The 23196-nt window shown below is 47.6% G+C and overlaps 1 protein-coding gene across 1 annotated transcript; it reads left to right on the forward strand.

Annotated features, from left to right (window-relative positions):
- The first annotated feature begins 286 nt into the window (after positions 1-286).
- Positions 287-17040, forward strand: LOC118688349 (putative neutral ceramidase C). The gene is given in 21 exon segments (XM_036385856.1): positions 287-413; positions 1820-1908; positions 2878-3027; positions 4121-4297; positions 4618-4745; positions 5147-5224; positions 5704-5824; positions 6488-6613; positions 6895-6981; positions 8889-8993; positions 9095-9176; positions 9492-9607; positions 11045-11139; positions 12000-12039; positions 12875-12970; positions 13514-13609; positions 14180-14329; positions 15066-15093; positions 15096-15124; positions 15873-15961; positions 16813-17040. Coding segments are annotated over 21 exon segments (2199 nt in total). The 3' UTR covers positions 17003-17040.
- Positions 17041-23196: the final 6156 nt, after the last annotated feature.

The following is a 23196-nucleotide window of genomic DNA, read 5'->3' on the forward strand; positions in this document are numbered from 1 at the left end:
TTCTTTAGTATAGTTTTAGAATATAATATAATATAATATAATATAATATAATATAATATAATATAATATAATATAATATAATATAATATAATATAATATAATATAATATAATATAATAATCAGCCTTCTGAGAACTTGGAGTCAAATCCTCTCACCTCGTCCTGGGGACCCTCACACCAGCACAGCAACAAACAGCTCTGTGAGGGTGGGATGTGAGCTCTGGCTGGGATGTGCCCCTCACTGGGATGTCCCACGGGCTCCCTTCTGCTCCCACAGTGGCCCCACCATGGCTGGAAAGAGGTCCAGGTGCTCCTTCTCCAAGCTGGAGCTGATCCTGATCGCGTGCCTGGTGCTGATGATCTCCCTCACCGTGGCGCTCCTGGTCCTGCACTTCCTCACCAAAAACACCAATGGCAAGTGGAGCTACCCCAGCCCCTCCAGGGCCCCTGCTCCAGGGGGTGCCCAGGGCAGGGTTTCAGTGAGAGGGGGACAGGGGGAGGTCTCCAGGTCACTGCTGAGCTGTCACCACCACTGTGCTCGTGCTCCTTCCACCCAAGCACAGCAGCAGCGCTCTGGGTGTGGATGCACAGCCCCAGGGCTGCAGGGATCCATCCCTTCCTTCCATCCTCCCTTCCCTCTCTGTGCCTGCTGAGAGCCCCTCACTCTCAGGATTTGACCAACCCCATCACAGCCCACAGATGCCTCCAACCCCGTCCCCAGGCACATCCCCTGGACTCAACATCCTGCCAGTGGGACCTTGCAGCTTCCAGATGTTGGTCTCCAATTGGATGTAATTCACATTTGGGACTCAAAACTTCATGGTTTTAGGCTATAACATGCCAGAGTTTTGCACAAGTGATTCTCCTCCGTGTCAGAGCTCTTGGGGGAGGAGGATGGGTATTTCTAAAGGGGTGTCTCATTTGGCTGGTGTCATTTTAAATGACAGAACTGGCATCAGCCTGTGGCCAGTGTGAGTGTTTCCCTTCTCCTGTGTTTCAAGTGACAGCCCAGGAGAGGCCAGGCTGGGAAGAAGGAGCATCCCCTGATCCCAAAGCAGCTGCCTGGGGAGGGCTGTGGGAACAGGGCAAGCACACAGAAATATTTCATGTTTTCCCACAGTGTTATCTCAGCCTGCAGTGATTTGTGGCTCTGGGATTTCCTGAGATGCAGATAGCTTTTCTGATTGATTATGATTTGATAACCATCCATGGCTTTTCTTCCACGGGTTTGCCCATCCTGGAAGGATTCCTGCACCTTCCTGTTGGTTGGGGTGAGATTTGATCTCCTTTGGGAGAAATTTTCCTCACCATTTGCCTGGAAATCACTTCTCAGAACTGTTTTTCCCAACTCTGAGCTTCAGCTGGCTCTGCTGTGCTTTTCTGGGGGAAGACCAGGGCACCAGCCCTGGACACAGGATGTGTTGGATGTGCCCTTCTCTCTTCCCTCATCCTTTCCCAGAAGCTCCTGACACACCATCACTTTTTTCTTACCACAGCTGAGCTGAATTGGCTGTGTCAAACAGCACTTGGACCTGGTTCCTGTGTGGTACTGGTGGGCTTAGAGGGTTTAACTGGGACTGCTGGGCTGGTTCCCCCTCTCTGTGCATCACCACCCATCTGACAGAGCCCAGTGACCCTCTGGAGAGCTCCCTGGGTGTTCTTCATGCCTGCTTTGCCACCCCAGGGGCCTTCACAGCCTCTGCACGTGGAGAGCTCGCTGGAAATCCCCTCAGAGCACTCAGCCAGAGCCCTTTGGCCTCTTCTGTCCCCAGTTCTGCTGGCTGGTGTGTTCACTGATCTGCCATTTGATGTTCTTACAGACTGCACAAACAACACAGTGGAGGAGGCCCAGTACCTGGTGGGTGTTGGCAGAGCTGATTGCACGGGCCCTGTGGCACAGGTGCCTCTGGTGAGTTGGTGAAATTCCTCATGGGGTTGCTGAAATTCTGATTTTTCATCCTTTGGGAGTACTTTTTTGGGCAGGATTTCCTGTTTAGAGCCTTTGCCTTGCCAAATGTGCGTTGCCCTCAAACATAAGTTGAAATTTCCTTGAGGTTTGGAGCAATGTGGGCTGGTGGCAGGTTGGGAGGGGATGGGCTTTGAGACCCCTTCCAAGCCCAACCATTCCATGGAATGCGGGGCAAGGCAGAGCTGCAGCTCAGAGTTGTTGAATGACCCCTGGGCAAATCTACCTGGGAAAAGTAAAGGAATAAATGGCTCAGTATTTATGATGGAGCTCTGTCAGAACTCAGGACATCCCTCTGGCTGTCCTGGATGGCTCCAGCCCCTGCCAGGGGGCTCAAGGACCCTGGCACAGAGCCCAACGCACCTGTGACTTTGATTTTGACTCATGGAGCAAATCACCACCTTTATATGAAGAATTACAAGTCAAGAGCGTTTGTTTAGAATAATAGTTAGTTTGTCACGGGGTGAAAAATAGATTTTTGGGGTTTTTAGAAAGGAGGCTCGGGGTCCCAAGATGGAGGAATTTGGGTGTGCCCTGTCCTTATTCTTTCTTCTGCTTGGCCTCCATGATCTGGGTCCTGCTGGCACTTTTGGATTGGTTTCAGGTAGAAGCTCACTGTCTAACACAGGTGATGGGTATTGGGAAGTTATGGTAAATAATGCACACGTAGTTTTTAGAATAAAAAGATAACACCGCCCCAGGGGCAGGCAGAGTGCCTGGAACTGACCTGCTGAACGGACCTCAGCAGGACAGGAGAAAGAATTTTATAGATAAGAAACAATAAACAACCTTGAGAACAAGACCAGAGGAGTCCTGACTCCTCCTTCGACCGCCGGGCTGGGCAAAGAGACTTGTACGTATCTCAAAGTCACTGTGACCAACAGAAATGCCCAGAGAGCTCCTCTCTTGCAGATGGGCTATGCCAACCCCAACCAGGTGGGCGGGGGGCTCCTCTCCCGCCTCTACAGCCGAGCCTTCATCGTGGCAGAGCCCCAGGGCTCCCGACGCGTCGTCTTCGTCAGCGCCGACATCGGCATGGTGTCCCAGAGAGTCCGGCTGGAGGTACAAGGGGCTGCAGGGGAGGGCTGGGAGCAATCCCTTGGGATCTCCTTGGGCTGATGCTGTGCCTCTGCTGGAGAAGAGCTCAGTAAGTGAGGCTGGACTGTGCTCGCTCTCCTGTTAGTGGGAGGATTACCAGGAGTTCATTGGAATCGCAACTAATTTATCGTGGTGCCTCCAATGCAGCAGAGGGATGTGAATCACAAAGCCAGAAACTTCCACAGACACTGAAGGGTTTGATCTGCAGCCTTAGAAGGAGTTTGGATTGATGTAAAAATAAAACATACAGACATTAAGCAGAAAAACCATAAATTTGTGTTTCTATGGTTGTAAGAATATGCCTTAAGTAAGTGAAAACTGCACTGATGAGATGGTGAAGGGTTTGTAATGCAGAAAACTGTATGATAAGGTGGTGAAGGGTTTATAATGTAGAAAACTGCATTGATAAGATGGTGAAGGGTTTGTAATGCAGAAAACTGTATTGATAAGGTGGTGAAGGGTTTATAATGTAGAAAACTGCATTGATAAGATGGTGAAGGGTTTATAATGTAGAGGTGTGGTTGTATGGGGTGAGCCGAGAGTTTAGAAGTTATAATAGAAGCATATAGGTGTGACAGAGGCCCATTGGACAAAAGTATCCACAGTGAAGCAAAGGTCATAGGTTGGAAAAGCAAAATGAACCTTGTGGCACCTATCCATTGGTGTAGAAAGCTCTATATTGCCTTGTAACAAAGAACTTGTGACTACTTTGAGCTATGGCAGACTGCTTGCTCCTCTAAAATCTCACAGCCTCTGAGATTGATGTTTATCTGAGCAATAAATGGTTCTTAGCCCAAAACTAGTCCCATCCCTTCATTACAAAGCAGTGACAATGATAGGGAGGTGCTGGAGGGCTGTGGATCCTCCTGGGATGTGCTTTGGGTTGGATATAAAGGTCTTTTCCCAGATATTCCTATTTTGATCCTCCTGCCAAGCCAACAGCTACAACCTCCTTGTTGCACCAGGCAGAAAGAGAAGGGTGAGGAGGGGGATGGATGGTTGGCTGAGGATTTTTTGGGCTCAAGAAGGGTTTTTAGGAGCACTTCCTCCCCGCCAGGTGCTGAAGCAGCTGCGGAGCAAGTACGGCGAGCTGTACCGGCAGGACAACGTCATCCTCAGCGGGACCCACACCCACTCAGGGCCTGGGGGGTACTTCCAGTACACCCTGTTCTGGATCACCAGCAAGGGGCTCGTCCAGCCAACCCTCAAGTCCATCGTGAATGGCATTGTGAAGGTTGGTGTTGCCCAGTTCAGGGTGCTGGAGCCCAGCACAGCTCTGGCTGGGGTGTTTGGGGTGGCACCTGCCTGCTTTGAGGTGGGCTTGCTTGTTTGCAGCTCAAAAAGCAGGAGCTTTGAACCCTTTCTTCAGAGACAGCTGTTGGTAGTGTTAAAATGTTGTTGTAATTTTTGAGAATTTTACATGAGTTTAGGAAAAAATCTCAAACAAGCACCCCCAAACTCCAAGAAAGGTCTGGGGATGGACAGGGAGGGAAAAAACGAGATTTTCCAGATAGCCTCCCACAGGCTGATAGTCCCTGTCTTGCTGCTTTGCAGAGCATAGATATTGCCCATGAGAACATGAAGAAAGGAAGGCTCTTCATAAACAGAGGCACAGTAGAAAACAGCCAGATCAACCGGAGCCCCTTCTCCTACCTCGCCAACCCGGAGTCCGAGCGCAACAGGTAAAACCTCCCCAGGCAGGAGGGAAAAAATTAACTGCTTGAAAAGAGCTTGAAAGCTGTAGCTGCCCTCTCCAAGCACGAAGAATTGGTGAGGAAAGGATGAGACTTTCTGCTTTATTTAACAAATAAAGAGTCATAGGGCATTGAAGTGCCATCGTTAGTGCATGGATTTGTGTTCTCTCCATTCCCTGGAGGAGCAGTGCCTGAGGACAGTGACAGCCACAGCTCCCCCCTCACCTTCCCACCTGGTTCCAGGTGCTTCTCCAAGGCCTTGCTGTGTGCTGGTGGTACCTGGAATGACCTTTTCACATCCTTGCTCAGCCTAGTGGGGATTTAACCTGCCAGAGGATCAGAGCACAGCCCTGACTCTGATGGGATTTCCCTGCTTTGTTCCCATCCAGGTATTCATCCAACACAGACAAAGAAATGGTGCTGCTGAAGATGGTAGATGAGGATGGACACGAGCTAGGCCTCATCAGGTACTGACCAGCAGAGCAGCAGGTTTTTCTCCATACCTTCATTATTTTTTATAGGAATGAAGCTGTTCCATTTGTTCCCCTTTTTTACATCACTGACTCCTCCTGGTTCCTTTGAATATAAAAATCCCTGCAAAATACAATTTATGGGTTACTGCAAGAGTCAGTTCAGGTCTGAAGGAGCTCTTGGTGGCCCTGATAGTGAGGCCACCAAGACAAATTCTTGTTGTCTCACGGCCTGGATTGTTACAGCCATGAGCCCTCCTGGTTAGGAAGGGACAGGAGGGGAATAATCTGCTCTTGTTAATCCATCCCTAAGCACCGTGAGTCTCTGTGTGTATTCTCCCAAAGAAAATTCCCACAAATTTGGAATAGGAAAACTCAATAGGATTGAAATTCAATAGGTCAATTGCTGCTGCATGGAGTGAACAGATTTTCCCTTTTGTAATTTCACTTTAATTTCAATTTTGACCCTTGCTCAGCTGGTTTGCCGTGCACCCGGTGAGCATGAACAACTCCAACCACCTGGTGAACAGTGACAATGTGGGCTATGCCTCCTACCTGTTTGAGCAGGAGAAGAACAAGGGAATGCTCCCTGGAGAGGTGGGAGCACCCAAGGGAATGGGGGAAACAGGGCTGGGACAGGGAGGGGTCAGGTGGGACAGCAGGGACACACAGGAACACAAGGACTGTGGTGAATGCTTTGATTTATTTCCTTTTTCAGAAGGGAAATTGGAAGGTGTATTTTTGACTTTCCAAGCTAGTAATCAGTGGCAGTTATTCAGACTTGAGGAATAACTCACATTTATTTTAATTAAAATCTGGGGAGGTTGTGGTTGCCCTATCCCTGGAAGTGTTCAAGCCTTGAAGTGTCCCTGCAGTCAGTATCAATAGTCCTCACTCCATAAATCAGTCATGGTCAGTGCCTGGAAGGATAAAAATCCTGTGCTAGGTGCTCCAATGACCCACAAACATCTGATCAGCAACATGAGAAGCTGGGGGAGAGCCGAGGTGGAAGAGGAGGAGGAGGAGGAGGAGGAAACACAGTCTGCACACCAAGGAGGTGTGAAGTTCTCCCTGAAATGGCGCCATGTGCATCCAATCCTCCCCTGCTCCTCCTGGGATGTGCCTAGACCCCCATCCCAGAGCTCCCAGTGACTCTGGGAATAATCCAGGGTCCTGCTTGGTGAGCACAGCAGCTGTGGGGAGGGCTGGGCTTTGCAGCTTTCCCCGCAAGGCCCTGTAAGGTTCCTCTGTCCTTGGCAGGGCTCTTTTGTGGCCGCCTTTGCCTCGTCCAACCTGGGAGACGTGTCCCCCAACACGCGGGGCCCCTTCTGCGCCAACACGGGCGAGTCGTGTGACAACCCCCAGAGCACCTGTCCCATCGGAGGGGTGAGTGTGTCCCCACCCTCTGCTTCACCACTGCGCACGGGGAAAGCACTAAAAAGTAAAAAATCCCCTCTTTTTGGGCCATCCTGGATGCCACTTCCAGGAATTTACTGCGCTTTGTCTCTCGCGCACCCGATTTTCCGGTTGTTCGCCCCAAATTTAACTTGAGTGTAGCAACCCTGGGGATAATTTTGATGTGGCCTGCAAGGAGCCCTCAGTTCCCACAGTCTGGCAGTGCCAGATGCTCTCCATAACCACTGATCACTACACAAATTTCCCAACAGGCAGCCATGTGCATGGCCAAGGGGCCCGGGAAGGATATGTTTGAGAGCACCAGGATTATAGGGCAAAATATCTACTTGAAAGCAAAGGTAAGGGATATTCTGCTCTCTGAGTGTGTGTGAGTGCTGCTATGACAGGAACTCGTGCTCATTTGAGCAACTTGATGAGCCTTGTGGATCCCTTCCCTCTGGATATTCCATATTCTATCTTCTAGCTCCTACATTCCATATTTTATCTATCTTGTACCTGTTTTGGTGGATGCTTGTAGATTCAAATTACTCCAAAGTTCCTTGATTTTGTTTTTATTGAGTAAATGAACCCTGCAACCAGCTGGTGATGACTCTGCCTGCTGGAATCAAGAGGACCTCAGAGCCTGGAATTTGTTAGGACATTGTAGGAAATCTTAATGGTAGGGAAAAATTTCCACAGGTAGAACACATCTGATTGGAAACCTGAATTTAGACTTAAAAAACATACTTTAACATGAATTTGGACTTAAAACACATACATTCATTTAGATACATCCTTGCAGGTGTTTGAAAATGCTGGTTTGGGGTTTTGATCTCAATATTCCTCACTGGGATATGATGAGAATGTCCCCTCTTATCCTCTCCCCCTCCCTCCCATTCATCTCAAAGGCATCATGATGGGGAGAATCCTCCTGGGAGAGCTCAGAGGCACCACCATACCCCACTTGTGGGCCAGTTTGTCATCACATTCCCAAAGTGACACAAAGGTGAGGTAAAATGTGTGGCTGAAGCCCCCACAGAGGGTGCTCCCCTCGCTCTGCTTGGCCCTGCATTTCCTCAGCCCTAAAGGCTCCCCTTTGTCACCTGTGGGCTCTGAAGCCACCCTGGACTGAATTTTCTGGTTTCCCTCCTGTGTGATGAGAGCAGTGAGTGCAAGGAGAGTCTTTGGCAGCATTTCAGGGACTGGAGCTTGTGGGAACTGCAGCGTGTCCAGCAGAGGAGGGAGAGCAGGAGCCTTGGTGGTGGCTTTTCCTTTAGGTGCCCCTGTCCCCAGTCCAGGAGTGCTGGTGTGTGCCTCAACCACAGGGGAGAAAACCCCACTGCTGTTGTCTTTAGCACCTCAGACTCCTGCCCTTCCAAGGCTGTGCCCTCAGCTCCTTCCAGGAATGTCATTAAACCTGTAAAACTTCTGGCAGCCCTTCCCATGGACCAACCTGAGGCTGGAAACCATTCCCTGAGGGGCTGAGTGTGTGTGGTAAATACCTTCAGCTGTCAGGGCTGCAGAAAATACCTGCAGCACTTTGAGGCAGTGAGCAGAGCAAAACTTCTGCTTTCTCACAGAAAACATTTTTTCTGCTTGGTCTAAAATGTGAGAAATGCCAAGAGGTGGCAACCAGGGGAAGGGAGTTGCCATCCTGCTGAAATAGGGACATTTTTCAGCTGTAAAAGAGAAGTGTCCTCCATCCCTGAGACAAGGAGAGCTTGCAGGGCTCTGGGGTGACAGAAACAAAGGGACTTTGGGAATTAGAGATTTGCATTAATATAGAATTTGCAGGCAACCCCCGATAGGGGGGAGAGAATGATGCATCTGACTCCATCTTATCAGAAGGCTAATGAATTACTTTATTATACTATATTATTCTCTATTATATTGAACTATATTACATTACATCTAAACTGAACCTGCCAAGCACTCAACTCTGCACACAACTGCACAGAATCTCGTGACTGTCACCCCACAGTCCCAACACACACAAGGAAACAAAACCCCATCACTCTGGATAAACAATCTCCATATTGCATTCTACTTTTGCACAAACACAGGCACAGCAAATGAGATAAGAATTGTTTTTCCTTTCTCTGAGGTTCAGACAATGAGAATCTCAGAAATACTCTCAGGAAGAATTGTGCCTTGCTTTTCTCTGGGAAGAGAAATGTGGCGACACGTTAACATGAGCAAATATCCATATGGCTCTTCCTGACCCCTGGTCCCACAGGGATTTTTTTCCACCTCATGTGTCCCTTAGGAGCTGTATGAAAAGGCCTCCCAGGAGGTGACAGGACCCCTGAGCTCAGCCCACCAGTGGGTGAACATGAGCAGCGTGTCCGTGGAGCTCAACGCCACACACACGGTGAGAGCAGCAGGAAAATCCCTGTTCCCCAGCAGCACCTGCCACTGTGAGGGAAAATGGGGTTTGTCTCTTTTTCCTGTTCTTCTCCCCTCCTGCTTTAGGTTCAGACCTGTAAACCAGCCCTGGGGCACAGCTTTGCTGCGGGCACTATTGATGGAGTGGGGGCTTTCAACTTCACCCAAGGTAATTTGGGGGCAGATCCCAGTGGGGCATCCCCCAGATGGACTGACAGCCCTGGAGTCACTTCACAGCCTCCAAAGGGATGGGTTTTGGGAAGGTGCAGGAAACCAAACAAACCTTCCAGGTTTGTCTGTGTTGCATTTGGGAAAAGGATATGGCCAAAGGAAGGAGAGCAAGGGGATGAGATGGGGAACAGGGAGAAGAAAGGGCTGTTGTGGGACTGTCCTGCTCATTTGTCCTCCTTCCCTGGGAGCAGGGAGTGTCTGAGAGCTGCTGGGGCAGCTGAGGAACAGAGTTTAAAGGTGTTTCCCCCTCAAGGCTCAGTGGAAGGGGACCCATTTTGGGATCAAATCCGGGACCAGCTGCTGGGAGAGCCCTCGAACGAAACCAAAGCCTGCCACAAACCCAAACCCATCCTCTTCAACACAGGAGAGGTAAGGACACACCTGTGGGGAGTGCAGGGATCACTGGGCTGGGATCAGGGATCCCAATCCCTCATGGGCCCGTCAGGGAGCCCCAGGCAGTGTTTGTGATGTCTGCTGAAGGACAAGGAGGGAGCACAGGCTGCATGGGCTCTGCAGAGCTGCTGCTCCACTGATGCAGCCCATCCCCATGCTCAGGGCATGGCTTGGTGTTTTCTGAGCTCTGCTTTCCAGCTCTAACTGGAAGTTGCTGCCCCTTTTCCCTCCTGATGCTCCCTTGGCATGGAGGCAAACGTTGCTGCTGTGCAGAGGGATCATGTCCAGGGTTCTTCAGAGCACTTAAACGAGGCCATCTGGGTAAGGAAATGAATTGTTCTTCCTTTCACCGGCCTCGGTAAAAGCTTCCCTGCTGTCACTTCGTGTTCAATCAGCTCCTCACCTCAGCTCTCCCCAGAAGAGGCCCCAGCTCCTCCCAGCCTCCTCCTCCATGCAGGATGGTGTTACTGAGAGCAAATTACACTTTATTCTTAGGGCTTTAGCACATTGTAGGGATGCTCTGGCAGCCCTCCTGCTTCTGATGTGCTTCACAAGCTTTTGTCATTCATGTTTTGCCCCCAGCAAATTGCTCCTCAGAAAAGAAAAAAAAACATTTTTTGTCTTGCTGGAGTGGGATTTTTCATCTCCTCATCAATCCCAATTCTATCCTTTTTCCATGTAGGTGAGGGGTTTCTAGATGCTACCCTGACCTTCTTTACTCACTTTGCCAAAGCTGCCCCTCTGGCAACACCTTATTTAGGGTTTTTTTGGCCTTACCCATAGTATTTACTTGTGCCTTATGTGACCCTTATGGTCAGACATCACATGAAGGTAAAACACCTTCTCACATGTTTCACAAATAAATTTAATTTAAAAATAAATTTTATATAAATATATATTATAGTATAAAATATATATTTAATAATATATAATATCAATAATATATTGCTATATAAAATATATAATATATAGGATATATAATATACATTATTAATAATATATAAAATATATAATATATATTATATATTATATGTAATATATAATATTGCATACATAATATATATTATATAAATTAATTTACAAATAAATTTTATATAAATATATAATATATTATAATATAAAATATATAATATTCTATAATATATAATATATAATATTAATAATATATATTAACATATAAATAATATATAATATATAGGATATATTATATATTATTAATAATATATAAAATATATAATATTATATGTAATATATAATATTACATATATAATATATATTATATAAATTAATTTACAAATAAATTTTAAATAAATAAATTTATCTGCCTGGATGGTGACTGTAGGAAGGAGAGCACCTCAGATTATTTTTTTCACTGATTCAGAGTATTTATATGCATTTTTTCCTCCCCCTCAGATGACCTGGCCCCACCCCTGGCACCCAGACATCGTGGATGTGCAGATTGCTGCCATCGGCTCCCTGGCAATCCTTGCCGTGCCCGGGGAGTTCACGTGGGTATTCCTTGGCTCTTGCTGCATTTACTGCAGCCAGATTTCACTCAAACCTCCTGGAACAGTTCTGCCTGCAGGTAGAAAGGGGGGGTAGGCTCAAAATTGTCCCCAGACTCACCCTGAGAACGACTGAGATGAACACAGGCGTCCTGAATAATTTTGGTTATAACAAAACACAGTTTCAAGGAAACCAAAGGATCTGTTAACTTTGATTCTGTTTTTGGCACCACAAACGCCACAATGACGAATTGTACTGACTGTTGTTGATGCAAATTTCAATAGGATAATGATTTATCTCTTGTACCTTTATTTCTACCCTGCCCCAGGGTGCCTCCAGCCCCTCCCTGGCTGTGGTGATGGGTGTGAAAAGTTTTGAGGTGTTTTGGTTGAACTTGAGCACAGAGGGATGTTGGGAGTTTGGATGAACTTGAGCACCTTAAGGGATGTTGGGCAGTGCTGGAGCTGCTGTGGGAATTTCTGGTGGGTGCAGCAAATCCAGCCAGCAATTCCTGCTTTAGATCCCAACTCCAGGGGGGCCGGGCTGTGCTGCCAGGGAACAGGGACAGGACAAGGGCAAAGGGCCTCAAGCTGGGCCAGGGGAGGCTCAGCTTGGACAGCAGCAGCAATTTCTGCATGCAAAGGGTGCTCAGGCCTTGGCAGGGGCTGCCCAGGGAGCTTTGCAGTGCCCAGCCCTGGAGGTGTCCCAGCAAGGGCTGGAGGTGGCACTCAGTGCTCTGGGCTGGGGACAAGGTGGGCACTGGGCACAGCTGGCACTCCATGGGCTGGCAGGGATTTTCCAGCCTCAATGATTGTGAGATTCCATGATTCTGGAGCCTGACTTTGTTCCCTCCATGCCCCAGGACCATGTCTGGACGCAGGCTGCGGGAAGCTGTTCAAAGTGTGAGTTGCTGAGGTTCCCCTGAGTGCAGCACATCTGGAATTCTCTTTTCTTGAGCCTCCTGCTTTTTCCCTCCTCTCCTTCCAGCTGGGCTCATGGGGCTCGTGTCCCACAGATGTTTCCTTCTCCCATTTTCTTCAGACAGATTTTCCACTTGCTTTCTGACAGGCAGGAGAAATGAATATCCTCCCCAAAACACCAACTGATCGGGTTTCAGTCCATTAAGCCAATTCCACAGGGATCCAGGCACAATTGATGCCAGCAGAAGTTTGGCTCTGGGATGGAGGGGTTCAGTCCTTGATCCCTACCAGGATTCTGCAACATGAGAACAACTGAAAAAAAAAAAAAAAAGAAAAAAAAAAAGGCAAAAGTATTTTTTGCATTTGATTGACACATCCTGGCTGCAGCCTAAATAAAATCCCAATCCTAGATGCTGTCTCCACAATTCACTGGGCCTTTCTCATACTTATATCCCTGAGTTTTTTAGGAGTATACAGACATCAGCTTCCAAAAAAAAAAAAAAACAACAAACCTAGATTTACTGGAATGTGAGGTCATTTGTCCTCTTTTTCTTTGGGGAGTGAATAGGTGACCTTAAAAAAGGCAAATTGCTCTCTAGGTTTGCATTCCTGGGCATCCAGCCCCCTTCCCACCATAACTTTGTATTCTGTCCTGAATAATAATAATAATAGTACCAACTAACATAACAATAATAACAATATTGATATAACAAAAACAACAATAAAAAACCCAGTATAGTTGTGCATTAACAAGTTGTTTCAAGGTAAGGATTTTATTTCCTTTGTTTCAAGGTAAGGGTTTTATTTCCTTCCTTAGGAATTTGATTCCCATGGGACACCAGGGATGAACGTTGTGATTGCAGGTCTGTGCAATGTCTACACCCACTACATCACCACCTATGAGGAATACCAGGTAAATGTTAAAACTGGGGATTGAATCTGTCTAACTGAGTTCACCTTTTGGCTCCAGGGGCTAATAATTCCTTTGAAATTATGTGTGCTTAGAGTTCTTCTACTTTGCCACAAAAACAGGAAGGGAGAACTGGGAGGGAAGGTTGGAAGAACTGGAGTTGGAAGAATCCCACCCCAAAAAGTTGGAGGGGTGGCAAGTTGCATCATTAGCCTTTAAAAGAGGGTGAAAACTGTGCTCATTGGAAGAGCAAAGAGGGTGAAAACTGTGCTCATTGGAAGAGCAAAGAGGGTGAAAACTGTGCTAATTGGAGAAACAAAGAGGGTGAAAACTGGAAGAGCAAACAGGCCCTTCCTGTTTGCAGCAGGCTGGAGAATGAGGAGTAACCTGAAATTGCAGCAGAAATACTCTGGCAAGTTGTTGGGGCTGTCTCCTTATCAGAAAGGGAATAAACAACCCAGTGCTGATCTTGAGCTGGCTGGGATGGGATGTGCAAACCACTCAGGAGCCCTCCCAACCCTCCTCTCCCAAATTTGTCCTTTCCAGCTTCAACGGTACGAGGCTGCCTCGACTATTTATGGGCCACACACCCTTTCTGCTTACATCCAGCTGTACAGGGGCCTGGCCAAGGCTATTGCTCTGGTAAGCAGCTTTTCCTACATGCCACAGGCTGCTGGGGACATCTAAATCTTAATGGTGGTGGCTGTTCCTCACCGAGGCCACCTGACTGCTGTGCCTTCTCTTCAGAATCCACTTTGAGAAACGGTATGAAAATAATTCCTGTAATGGGGCCCTGACACCACTTGGGAAATTCTGGTGGTTTTGCAGCTCCAAGTGTAGGAAATCAGTACTTCTAAACGTTCAGCACAGCCTGAAGTTGCTGCTTTTCTACCAAAAGGAAAAAAAACCTGCTGTGGTTTTGGTGTACCCGGCGGTGCCCATCACCACTGTGACCATGTGAAATGGGCAGGAACAGTGGGCAGGAGTATCCTGGGATGTTCTGGGGCTGGGTTTAGGAGACCCCAGCAACAGGGCAGCAGGTGTCCTGCAGGGATTGCTCCTGCACAGCTGGAGATCCTCTGCTTTCCTTTCACGCCCACTTTATTATTCCTACAATCTGTGCCAGCAGAGGCTGGGAGGCAGAGCTGTGGTTCCTCAGGGAATCCTGGCTGTCCATGTGGATGTTTGACAAGCACATCTTCCCTCTCCCAGAATGGCACTCAGGAGCTGTCCCCTGGTCCAGAGCCCCCATTTTTCAACGTAACCAGCCTGACCCTGCTGCCTTCTCTGAACGCCGAGAACGCGCCGGCCGGAAAAACCTTTGGGGATGTGCTGGAAGAAGTGAGACCAAAGTATCGAGAGGTGAGAGCTTCAGGGAAGCCCTAAAACCTGCTGGAGAAATTGTGTTTAAAGTCTTGCCCCTCACCCCACAAGCCTGTGAGTTGTGTGGAGACCAAACCAGGTTTCATCTCTCTGGTAGGCAGGGACAGAGCATTTCCATGCCACTGTGCTGAATGGGAATAAAATGGGTGGAAAAAGGGGGAAATAAAAGCCCCTCACTCAGCACAAAGCAGATTTCCCCTTCTGCTTCAAAACAAAATAGCAGTTGATTAAGCAGGCAAATATTTTACAGGGATTTTTTACAAGCAGCAATCAGGTCACCTTTGATGCCTCTGCCGTGGAATGTAAATGAAATGAAATCAAAATGTCAGAAATGGTTCTGTTTTCAATGCTCAGCATTTAGATAAGATGTTCAGAGCAAGAGTTTCACCTCATTGCTGTCTCCTTACTCCCTGCAGTAAGGCAGGGAGGCATTCTGAAAAATCTCCCTTATTTCCTCCCTTTTCTGTGTGCACTGGTGGAATTTATCCAGCACACAGTGGAATGGCAAGGCCCAGAGCAGCAGTTCAAAGCACAGATTGTCCACTGCTGCTGCAACAAGTCAAATTATAAATAATTTAAAACAACAGCAACAACAAACCAAGCACAATAAAACATCACAAAACCAACCCGCCCTTAAATACATCAAATGGCCTCTTCAAAGGATGCTCCTAATGTGCTGCTCAGCCTTTAATACAAATCTCAATTTCCCCCTCAGGGAGAAGTTGCCAAAGTGACTTTTGTGGGTGGAACCCCAGGAACTCTGCAGAGAATGCAGTAAGTGTGGTGGAATGGTGCTGGAACTGGGGTGTTTGGGACTGATGGAATGGTGCTGGAACTGGGGTGTTTGGGACTGATGGAATGGTGCTGGAATTGGGGTGTTTGGGACTGATGGAATGGTGCTGGAACTGGGGTGTTTGGGATTGATGGAATGGTGCTGGAACTGGGGTGTTTGGGATTGATGGAATGGTGCTGGAACTGGGGTGTTTGGGATTGATGGAATGATGTTACAACTGGGGTGTTTGGGATTAATGGATATTTGGGTAGGATTTTTTCTTTGCTGGGAGATCAGGGGAAGATGGGAATGCTGTGCTTTGCGAATTCAAACCATCAGAAAGCTTTTTGGGGCAACGAAGTGAATTTGGGCTGTTTATGATCTCTTTATATTATTGAAGTTGTCTGTGTTAGGCCAGGCTGGTATCCAGGGCAAACCTGGTCTCTAATTTCCAACCTACAACCCTGCTGCTTTATTTTAACAAAACAAAGGAAATTAGAAAAGCACTTAATTCATTCCATCACTCACCTTGCATGGACATTGTGACTGCCTATTTTCTTCCTACATATAAGTTCTTCACATCATTTATCAGCTTAAATTTGTGCTTTGGCAGTAAAATGTAGCAGCAATTCCCACATTTGCCAGTAAAGCCTGAGGAAGCAGAGTCCCTATCCAGTTTAAAGTGCCACAGAAGGTGGGGACCTGCCTGTACCTTCAGTGTGTGCCCTGACTCTGGTGTTTTTATTCCAGACTGTGCATAACTTCCTGACAGTGGAGAGATACTCCAACATTTCCAGCAGCTGGAGTGTGGTGCTGAACGACGCCTCCTGGGACACAAGGTGGGTCCCCTGAGCAATTTCCCTGTCCCACAGGATCCAGGGACTCATTCCAGTCTAACCTGAAGGGCTTCATTCCAGAGCTCCTAGCCTCAGGTTAGTCTTGGCCCTGCAGGTGATGCTCTTCAGATCATATTTAGGGGGATAATTTGGCAAAACTGGTGTTCCCCTTGGCTCCAGAGTCTGGAATGGAGGCTTGCAAATTTGGGAAAGGGAGGAGGAAGGGCAGGAATTACAGAAGGTTTGTGGTGCAGCTTGTTCCTAGCCTATATCCATCCCTCTGTCACATTGTGGGGATGAATAAGATGCCAAAGAGAAAACAGGAGACACTCACAGGGGAAACTGTCCAGATGTGCTGTGCAGAATAAACAGAAAATAATTTTTAAAAGCTTGGAAGAAACAAACGTGAAGGCTGGAGATGTCAGCTATCTGGAGAAATATCCACAAAGCAGCAAGGCTGGTGACACCTTTCAGAGCTGTGGGTGAATCTTCCTCAGCTTCCCAAGAAGGGCTCCCTCAGAGCCAGCTGAAAAGTCCCTCGTGTCCAGATGATGTGTGGGGTTTCGAGGCTGAGCACTCTCTGCAGAGTGTTGGGGGTTGGAGAAGGGCTTTTGCACAAGGAGTCTCTAAAAGAAAATGGGCTTTTGATGTGGGAATGGGTGCCAAAAGTCCTGAGCTCAATAATTATAGATTTTGTGATTGAAGTGAATATTCACCCTCTCAGTTTAGCTCTGCCCCTGCACAGAGAGGACTTGAAGACGCTCCAGGGAAGTGTATTTTATCTCATGGCACGCAGTGAGCTCCACTGAAAGGTGGATTTCCTTGCTGACTGCAGTTTTGGGCCTGTTTTGCAGGTTTTACTGGAGCAAAGGCTCCCGTGGCCAGAGCAACGTGACCCTGGAGTGGCACATCCCGGCTGGCACGGAGCCCGGCACGTACCGGCTGCGCTACTTCGGGCACTACAAGAAGAGGGCCACCCTCTTTCGTGTCATCTCTGTCCCCTTTGAGGGCTCATCCTCAGCGTTTCAACTCACAGCTCCATAGGTGACCCCCTTCCCCAAAGGAATAAACAGGAGATTTGGTGTCTGGGCTTTGGATGGTTCTTGTGGGTTCTCTCCCAGCTCCAGGTGATTCCATGATGTTCTGGGAGGGATTTTTTGTCACTGCTGCCCCTTGAGTGGTGCTGGTTGTCATTTGATGTGCAAAGATCGACTTCCTGGGAAGTTTTGGCTTTTCCCTGCAGCTGTGTCTCCTCATGTGTCCTCATTCAAGTGGTTCCTGTCCTGGCCAGGCCAGGTTTCAGCTGATTCTTATTGTAATGATGATGGAAATTCTTCTGTAGTCATTAAACCTGTGCCTGTTGATGGTGAATAGGCTCTCCTGGAGGCAATTAGATGGAAATCAGGAAGAACTGAATTCGTGAGTTAAAGCTGTGGGTGAGGCTGCCCTGAACAGACCCCAGGCTGCTTTGCTGGAGCACCAGGAAGGACCCAAGGCCAGCAGGGCACCCAGAGTCACCTACAGGAGGGTCACCAGAAGGGTTTGTGGTTCCTCTCCAGCCCATAAAGAGTTCACACAAGCACAGAATGAAAATACCACTGCAGGGTACAAGGACAGTGCCCAGATGCGTTGGCTGAAAGGGTTCCACCACAAAAAAGTCCCCAGGAACGTAGAGGATCTTCCCAGGCGGGTTTCAGAGCTGCCTGGACAAAGCCATGACCACCCTGACCCAGTGCTGGTGGCAGGCCCCTCCTGAGCTGCCTCCCACCAGCACTGCCATAAGTGGGGACAGCTCCACAGTCCCTAAATCTCCTCTGCCCTCTGTAAGTGGTAGAATCAGGGGCCACAGGGAGAATAAAACATGTTTCAGGTCTGGATTTAGGATTCTTGTAGGGCCTGACAGCTAAACAACTGTAAATGTTTAATAAGCTCCAATAATGTGTACCAATTTTGTATGCAGTCTCCTTAATTCTTCAGAGATTCATCAATCAGATAATTTTGCCTCTCCTTAAAATCAGTAGGAGAGGATGAATTATTCATTTCCAAGCAGCTGCAATCAGTCTCAGAGATCCCCATCCGGAGGAGCTCAAAGCAGTTGCGGCACTGAGTCAGGAAAAAGAGACAGAGAGCTTTGAAAGAACATCCCTGGGAATCAAATCCCTGGAGATGCTCCTGCTGTCCTGTCCCAGTAACCCCCCAGCCACCCCACTAATAGCAGGGTTTTTTTCAGTAGGTTCTTTTTTTTCTACATTTTTAGGACATGTTTAAGTAAGCCAAGCTGAGTTGCACATTAAAATATTTACCCTCTAAATCATGAACATCTGACCCCAAAAGAGAGTTTTTAGGAAGCAGGGGAGAGAGAGTGTTGAAAGCCAGAATTAGGATATCTGGAGAGCCCCTCGTGCCCCAGAGCAGGTCCCTTGTGAAGCACCTCGTGTTTATTTGGCTGTCAGCAGTGGGCAGAATTTAGGGAGCATTTCTGGGGGGATTTTCATCATATTTTGTGCGTAGAAAACTCTCTGGGGGAGAAGCCCTTGCTTTTATTTGCTCTGTAACAGCATGGTCCTGTTGGCAGGCAGTGACCAGCAGCCCTTCCCTGCTTCCCTGCACGCTTTTTTGGGATGCTGTGCCTGGATCCAGCAGCCACTAGGTGCCAGTGCTGGTTTACACGAGAACAAGCTCGAGCCAAAGCCTAGGAAAAAAAGAATTTTCCAGGAATTTGGGCGCCTCGCCAGCTGTTAAATATAGCACTCACTACTCCTCACAGTTGCTCGTCCCTCTCCCCTCGACGTGGAGCCATTTGTGCCCTGCTACGTGCTGGGGAGAAGGGCAGAATTCCACCTTTGTTTTATTTTTGTTGGCGTGGGATATAAAGTCCCAGGAACTCGGGAAACTTGTGGCGGCAGCCCGAGCTGCTCTGCACGGCTCGAGCGCTCCCTCCTGCACATCGTGTCCCTTCCCAAATTCACCAGCAGCATTAGGAGATGCTAATTTGGGATCTGACCCCAGGCCCTGGGGGAGAGGGGAGAATCCTCTGCAGGCTTTGATGATTCTCTGGAGAATTAAGGAGATAGCATGCAAAATTGGTACACATTATTGGAGCTTATTAAACATTTACTGTTGTTTAGCTGTCAGGCCTTACAAGAATCCTAAATGCAGGATTTGGGATTTGTTGGATCTCGTGGTTGTTTGGGGTTTTTTTTCCCAGCATCCCACAGAGGGTATTTGTGTGCAGTCTATCTGCAACTCTCTGGTTTTTAACATCTCCACAACCAGGGTTGGATATACATGAGGTGGGGCTGGGGACCAAGGAATGTCCCTTTTCCAATGTTTATTCCTTAAGCAATCCCAAATATGGATGGGCACAATCCTGTGGATAGCTGGAGCCAGGCCAGGATGAGGCTCTGGGCATGGAGAGGACTTTGAGGTGTCCAGGGAGAGAGCAGCCCACCCCAAGCATCCCCAAAGGACAGGGGCTGTCTAAACCCCCCCCAGCACTTACAAAAGGACAGCTGAGAACTGGAATTTTATCCAAGACTGAGATTTTGGGGGACACAACAAAGAAGAAAGGAACATCCATCCCATCAGAGCACCGTGAGTAGCACCAGGGCCAGGCTGGCCCCCAGTCAGTGACCAGCAGGGACTGGTGACTCCTCACTGGGATGTCACCTTCAAAGGTCATTTGGTTTGGGTTTTTTTTTTCCCTCAAAAAGGTGAAATCCAGGTAGGTATGTGATGGAGCAATGAGATGAGTTGGTCCCAGGGAGATCAAGGTGGGAAAAGGGAGCCATGCAAGCTCCAAGGTCATGCAGATCCCTTGGAAAGTCACCTTATCCCATGGACTGAGGGGGTTTCAGTGGGACATGGGAGTTTCCCTGTGGGATGTTCCAGGGTCTGGCCAGCTCCAAACACAGAGTTATGTCACCCTCAGAGATGTTTTATTCTCACTCTGCACCTCAGATGAGAGGCCCTGTGTTGTACAGACCTCCAGGAAGGCACTGGCTGGCAGAAGGGAGATGGAAAATGCAATTTTTGTCCCCCCTGCCTTGCCAGCAGTCAAAGATGAGGCCATCTGCTGATTTTTCTGGGTATTGATCTCATCACTTACACCTCAAACTTGTCTTAGAATTGGTGGTGGATGGTGGATATGGTTTTTGGCTTTGTCTTGCTCTCCACTGGGAACCCACATCTTTACAAACGGGAAAAAATGTTTTCTTTAAGTTGGGCTGTTGGGTTTGAGATTCCTTGGAAAATCATCCTTGCTCTCCCAAACTGACCAGCAGCTGCTGCTGAGCAAAGAGGGAATTCAGTTGTGCCAGGGGGGGAAATGTTACAGTGGAGCAAATTCTCCATTGCCCTGGTTTTGGAGGAAATGAAAGCAGGACACCAGGAAAAGCTAATGAGGGAAATAATAGAGCTGGCAGAGCTGCTGGAGCCTGGAGCACAGCTGACCTCTTTGGAGGAGCAATGTCAAGCTATTTTGGCAAAATCTCTTTTGGAGTGGCAGGGAGGCCTTGGCTTGTGTCATCAGTAGCAAGGTGCCAGAGCTTCCCCCATTTTTTGGGTTTAGGATGTCTCTGGAAAGGTGCAAACCCAGAACCCCTCATGCCAGGAATTGCTGTTTCTCAGTCATTTAGCTGTGATGATCTTCCAAGGAGCAGAGCCTCATCTTAAAAAAGATTTACCTATCAGTGACCTGGCAACAGGCTCTTCTCAAGGTGGGGCCAATCCCTCACTGCCCTAAATCACAGATCTCCACATTTACCCCTTGTTTTTGCTTGGTGTTTTCTCACTATCGATACAACCCCCAGAAAATCTCCATGGGGATCAGGTAAGGAACAATTGCCACTGTAATAAATTCACAGCAAACCAAATTCCTGTAGCACTGACAGGTAAATAAGTACTGACCAAAGAAGTGCTGGAAAAAGAGGCCAAGAACCCCTTGATTTTTCACTTAGAAGTGCAGAAGTACAAAACCTGCCAACTTTCTGCTGTGTTTGTTTGGTGAGGGTCATCAAAGTGCACGTGGAAAACACTCCTGAACAGCCAGTGTGACCTGGGATCGATCCCTCTGGAGCAAAGTGTGCTCCTGTTTACCACAGATACATACAAGGACTGAGGCTCGTGTTTAAAAAGTTTTAATGATATTTCAAAGTCCAGTGAATGTCCTCGGATTACTCTAAAATCACAGGGTTGCTTCACAGAATTTAGTCCTGGTTCTAATTTGTAATGGATGATTGAGATGCCATTTTCCCCTTTATTCCCTTTAAACATACATGATTGTCCTCCAGTAAATGGAAATTGTGATTTTTCGCTACACTTCACAGTGTTAAAACTCTATACAAACCTTGTACTACTCGTACAAAAATAAGTGCTTCATGCACACATCTTTAATACTGCTTCTTGCCCTTTGCTTTGACATCTTTCTGAACTTATATAAATAGCTGAAAAAGCAGACTAAACTTACTGAACATGGAAAGTGAGAAACACTTCCTGCCAACGGTTTGAGAGACTCTCCTGGCTATATTTCCTTGTTGGCAAACACCACTTAAAGACATATACAGAAGAGAAAAAAAAGAAAAAGCCACAAAATCCATAACACTCTCAGTTATTTGGCCCTCTGTGACCGGGTTTATCCTTTGCTGTGAAGCCAAATGTGGCCAGCAGCAGTCACAGAGGGCTTGTAATACCTTTAGGGTCACCCTAACGAGCTACTTTATAAATAGGAGGGGTCTAATGGGATCTCAGACTGTACAGCTGATGGGGTTTGTTCCATTCTGGGGGAAACTGGGTCAGAAGAGGAAAGAAACACTTGGTGGCTGCAGTCACCATCTTGTCACAGACCCTGGTGCTCTGCACAGCTTGGGGGATGCACAGGAAAAGCTCCCCTTGGAATGGCTTCTACTCTGCCACATCACAGCATCTAAAGCAGCTGAAAAATCTGGGGCCAGATCTGCTGGGTGTCACCCACCCAGCTGGAAATTCTTCCTCCCCAAAGGGTTCTTTTGGTCCTAGACTGAGTAAATTCAAGTTTTCTTAGTGTGCATCACCATGTAGCATTTATGATATAGGATTAATGTGTCTGCTGTAGTTATCCAGCTCTGGATTCCTCCCGTATCTCCACAGCATCATTGCTCCTGCCTCGATCTCATGGCAAAAATAAATGGATAATGCCCCTGCTGTACACCAAAGGATGCTCCCAGCATCCCCAAAGGGGTCAAACACAACACCAACACTGGTGCTCTCCAAATTAAGAGGTGCCTTACTGTTGGTGTGATCCCTCTTCCACTAAATTAATTTTTGCTGGAATCAGAGCAGGCAGCAACCTTGATTTAACATGTAAAGCCAGGCAGGGCTCTGTCCAACCTGGGAAAATGTTCTTTGGACATAATTTTATTCCTGTTGTGGTGCCTGCTACTACTGGGCCATGGCTGTGAGCTCTCATGCTCTAATTAAGGAGGGAATTGGCCTTAATGAATAGCACTTTTCTGCTCCTCAGGCTTAAAAGTTTCCCTATTTTTCAGTGAACGTGCCATTTGATGAGAAGCACACAAAAATACACCAGTATTTGCTGATTTTTGGATATGGCTGGGAGGGAGCAAAGTAAGAGGGAAAGCTCTGCTGAATTCTTGTGCCCTGCTTTAAAAATAAAATTAGCACGGAAGCCTGTTAAAAATTAGCCTCTTGGGCTGGGCAAAAATGTTTAGGATAAATGGTTTTTTGCCTTGGCAAAGAAGAATTTCAAAGAGCCTTGAGATGCTCCATGCTGGTGGGATCAGGGGCAGGGAGAGGCAAACTCATGTGGCCAAGGGGCACCTCTGCTCTGCCTGGCCTGGGAAACTTTGGGGTGGATGCAGGAGAATCCCTGGTGCACAGAGGGGTTTGCTGGGCCACCCCATCCTTCCCCAGTCCTGGTCACAACAGCCACAGGACCAACTGTTTTCAGCACAGGTTGCTGCTTGTAAACACACAATAGGTGTATAAATATATATACATATAAAAATATATATATACACCTGAGAACCTCTCATTTCCTGGGCTGAACTTTTGCTTTCTAGTGTGAAAATCTGATTTTGCACCATTTAAAAAAATTTCTTCTCCCCCACCTGCCCCGTTACGAAACTAAAGACCTACAAGCCTGAAACTCCGACTAAACTGAACCTTAGGCCACAGATTCACTTAAAATCATGAGGGTGTTGAATTACCAGACTGAGATTGTTTTTCTTTGCCTTTCTGCC

The sequence above is a fragment of the Molothrus ater genome, chromosome 8 (assembly GCF_012460135.2).
Source record: "Molothrus ater isolate BHLD 08-10-18 breed brown headed cowbird chromosome 8, BPBGC_Mater_1.1, whole genome shotgun sequence".
In the NCBI taxonomy this organism is placed as follows: domain Eukaryota; kingdom Metazoa; phylum Chordata; class Aves; order Passeriformes; family Icteridae; genus Molothrus; species Molothrus ater.